The sequence below is a fragment of the Protomyctophum bolini genome (genome assembly GCF_963924005.1).
Source record: "Protomyctophum bolini genome assembly, contig: SCAFFOLD_656, whole genome shotgun sequence".
Lineage (NCBI taxonomy): Eukaryota > Metazoa > Chordata > Actinopteri > Myctophiformes > Myctophidae > Protomyctophum > Protomyctophum bolini.
This window is the reverse complement of record NW_027665383.1, coordinates 8,665-12,879: the sequence shown is the minus strand read 5'-3', so window position 1 is coordinate 12,879 and position 4,215 is coordinate 8,665. Positions and strand designations below refer to the sequence as shown.

General features: G+C 45.4%; 1 protein-coding gene across 1 annotated transcript; it reads left to right on the top strand.

Moving 5' to 3' along the window:
- Positions 1–1,825: 1,825 nt before the first annotated feature.
- Positions 1,826–3,880, top strand: LOC308312293 (histo-blood group ABO system transferase 2-like; the record flags this gene model as incomplete). Its single annotated transcript, XM_080794658.1, has 3 exons — positions 1,826–1,878; positions 2,180–3,011; positions 3,827–3,880. The coding sequence occupies 3 exons, from the start codon at positions 1,826–1,828 to the stop codon at positions 3,878–3,880; spliced, it is 939 nt and encodes a 312-aa protein (XP_080650784.1).
- Between the last annotated feature and the right edge of the window lie 335 nt (positions 3,881–4,215).

The window sequence follows — 4,215 nt, the reverse complement described above, 5'->3', positions numbered from 1 at the left end:
AAAATAATAAATGGTAAACGGTGCATTCAAATAGCTGCCTTTTATCCAAGGCGCTTTACAGAGACTGTGCATTACATTCATTCACCCATTCACACACACACACACACACACACACACACACACACACACACACACACATTCACACACACATTCACACCCCCGATGCCGGGGGAAACCATGCAAGGCTCCAACCTGCACATCGGGCGTAATTAGAGTCTTGCTCAAGGACACTTAGTCGTACGACCGACCGGTTGGAAAGGTTAAAGTCAACAAAAAGCGGAAGATGAAAACAATATGAACGCTCTGAGGGAAGTTATTTGTCCTGAAAACGTCCCTTTCGGTAAATGCAAAATGCACATGACATTGAGTGTGTATTTCATTGCATTAACCCATTTTAGACCTCAGGCAGATTCTACAAAATATGTCACACACTTTTCTGAAAGACATTTCTTTCTAATATTATGTCAGTGGTTTTCAAACTGTTTCATGTCAAGGACCCCCAACATATATATATTTGGCCACTGACTACCATCTCAAAAATAAGATTTTTAACCAGTTTAGCCATTTTTTTACACATTACTTTGGCTATTCTTTATAAAATATTGAGACGCCAATCTTTGTTCCAGGGACCCCCAGAAGCAAAGATTGGCGTCTCAATATTTTATAAAGAATAGCCAAAGTAATGTGTAAAAAAATGGCTAAACTGGTTAAAAATCTTATTGTTCTTTCTGCTTTGGCAATGTAAACGTATGTTTTCTCATGCCAATAAAGCCCTTTGAATTGAATTGAATTGACAGATGCTTTCATGGGTTTTAATGAATGGGTAAAAACAGTAAATTACATCACTGTCAATGAGGAACAGGTTCTTCTGGTCGATCAAGTTTCCTAATCCGCACACTGGCACAGGAACGGGAGGAACTATAAGTCTAAGACTAAATTATAACACGCTATATGAGCTTGTAGTCTGCTATTATTCAATAGCTATAAAGCATAACATAATGCTTAAAACACCAAAAGGGGTTCCAGGCCAGCCCAGAATGGGTTAAAGTGATTTGCATTCCACCTTCATTCATTTGTTTTGGCTCAGAAGCTCTGAAATTGGCACCATGCATATTTGTGTCAAAAGGTTGGCATTAACTTTTGGAGCTCTGAAAGTAGGCCATTTAAGACACATTTGGGCATTCTAGAAGAAGAGAGGGAGGTGATTAGGGTTAGGCGAAGTTAATGAACTAAGACCAGAGGTTCTACTCCAGACGGTGGATGGTGGATGCCACTGAAATGCCAATGTCATTAAAACAAATGAGTCATGAAGCTCTTTCTCTCTTAAAATTGCTTAATAATAGTGTGTGTGTGTGTGTGTGTGTGTGTGTGTGTGTGTGTGTGTGTGTGTGCAGGACAGGTGTATGTTTGTGCACATCGGTGTGTGTGTGTTATATGCGTTCAAATTGTGCATGCATTAATTTCCCTCAATGACTCTCCACCACAGCCTGACATTCTTTAAATCAGTGTTTCCCAACCTTTTTTGTCCCAGGGAACACTTTTCATAGCCTAAAAATCTCAGGGAACACCGGTATTCCGTCTCTCTCTCTCTCTCTCTCTCTCTCTCTCTCTCTCTCTCTCTCTCTCTCTCTCTCTCTCTCTCTCTCTCTCTCTCTCTCTCTCTCTCTCGGTCCTCCTGTCACCGTTTACACACTCAACAACAGAGTAGCACACACACAAAACCTCTCTCTCCAAGTGTCTCTCTTATACTGGGGAATAAGCCATGTTTTCCAATAGACCGCTCCTCCTCCTCCGTCCGTTCCCTGCACCTGACAGTTCCAAGTCAATGACGCTGACGTCATTGACGCTGACGTCATTGACGCTGACGTCATTGACATCGTAAGTCTTGAGTCTATATATTATGCAAAACAACCAAAAAAGGAACGTCTCTTTACAATTGTAACACAGACAAAGATATCTTTGGTGAAATCTATAAGACCTCGGGGTGAAGGATTAATCGTTACTGCTGTCAGGAAGGAAGGAAGGAAGATGAGATTTCATAAGAGATACTGCAGGCCCTTCGTGTTGTCAACAATAATTCTGCTGGGCCTGCTGCTGGTTCTAACATGGCCTTACCTTGAAATGCGAGCTGGACCGACCCAGGCTAAGGAACCACTGCGGCTGGGCCCGGGCAACCCAGCGTCTTGCGAGACCGGCGTGCCGACATCGGACATGTGACGCCGTGGCAAGCCCCCATCGTGTGGGACGAGACGTTTGACCCCGTGCTGTTGGACGCCATGCACAAATCACGTGCCCCCACTGTCGCCTTGACAGTCTTCGCCGTAGGAAAGTACACCACCTTCCTGAAGGACTTTCTCGAGACGGCGGAGCACCATTTCTTCGCGCAGGGCGCCGCCAAGGTCCGTTACTATGTGTTCACGGACCGACCCGATGAAGTTCCTCCCGTGGAGATGGCCGCCGGGCGAGAGCTGTTCGTCAGGTCCGTTCCAGCGTTGGCACGCTGGCAGGACATATCGGCCGGAAGAATGGCGTATATTGACGATTTGATAGCAACGGAGCTACGAGGCCACGCCGACTACATCTTCTGTATGGACGTGGACTCTAAGTTCCACGCTCGGTGGGGCACGGAGACTCTGGGCCAGCTGGTCGCCGTGTTACACCCAGGGTTTTACGCCGCCCACCCCAGTGAGTTCACTTATGAACGTAGGCCGGCCTCAAAGGCCTACATGGCCCCTCACGAGGGGGACTACTACTACACCGCTGCCGTGTTTGGGGGCGAGCTGCCTTACGTCCAGCATCTGGCGTCCACCTGCCGCCACAACTTTGATCTGGACGCCCAGCAGGGAATAGAAGCATTGTGGCACGATGAGAGCCACCTCAACAGATACATGTACGTCAATAAACCCTCCAAGATTTTGTCCCCGGAGTATCTGTGGCAGGAGTATCTTCGTGCCGTCAAACCCGAGATCAAAGTCATCAGATATTCCCATGTCCTTAAGAACAATGCCCAGGTTAGACCTAATTAGTGATGGCGCCGGGATTTCTTTTAAAAATAGGAGCTCGCATGCGTGAAACGGCAAGGAGTATGGTGCAGAAGGAGAGGCCAACCCCCCCCCCTCCCCCCCCCCCCAAAAAAAGAAGAAGAAAATACTAATTTTTCAAGTCAAGTCATCCATTGTGGTACCGGTCGTCCCCAAACACTCCAAGATGGTGAGGTGTATATCTCCCGTTTTGACGGACAGTATCACAGTGTAACGGCGTACAGGAAGACACTCAGAACAGCGCAGATGGTTTTGAAGAACACGGCTTTATTTGCAGGAAAGCGAGTCCACTTCAAGGCAAAAGGAATAAACAAAGGATCACCAAAAACAGATCCTGGAAGCTCCGGATCATGACACACGAGCAGTATTTGTAGTCCAAAGAGCAGTACCACCGGATCCGAAAGCCACCCCCAATTTTCCCTGGCACTCTGTCTATATGCTATTCCGGAGTCCCGCCTCCTCACCGGACATGAAACAGGCGTTTCCTGACTTTTGACCAATGAGATCTGAGGTCTGTTTATTTCCGGTTCGATAGAGGCGGGACCAGGAAACAGCTCTTCTTACTGTTCTGCCCGGAGGCCTAACTTTTATACAGAAAGTGACGAATTGTTAATACTGACAAATGTAGTTAAAACAACAGAACTTAGATGCAAACTAAAACACACTATGAACACAGTTAATATCTAAGCAATGTTTAAACGGAACTAAAAATTAGCCTCAGGGGCCCCCCAAGCAGCAGCCCTTGGGCCTCAGGGGCCCTTTTTTTTCTCCTTTTCGCTCCACAGACATCTCCCCCACTGTCTAAAAACAAGAAGCTCTGCTCACGCAACACAGGATAGGATGTTATTAGTTGTCAAAGTGCCCCTCTAAGACCCGCATTAATTTCTACTTGCAAAAAATAGATTTCAACCTCACTACTACTTTGTACTACTAGGACTAAGACTAAAAAATATGTTAAAAAAATAAAGTTTGATGAATTTTTTTTAATAATTATATAATAATATAATAAATTAATAATTTACATTTGGGGGACATCTTTCGCAATAATGAATAAAACATGTTCTAGTTTAAATAGATAGTTGCCTCGCTCCGGAGTCCACTTCAGATGCAGTGTTGATTTTGTCGACTAAAAACTAAGACGGAAAGGTTGTACGTGGGCGGGATTAGTGAGAAC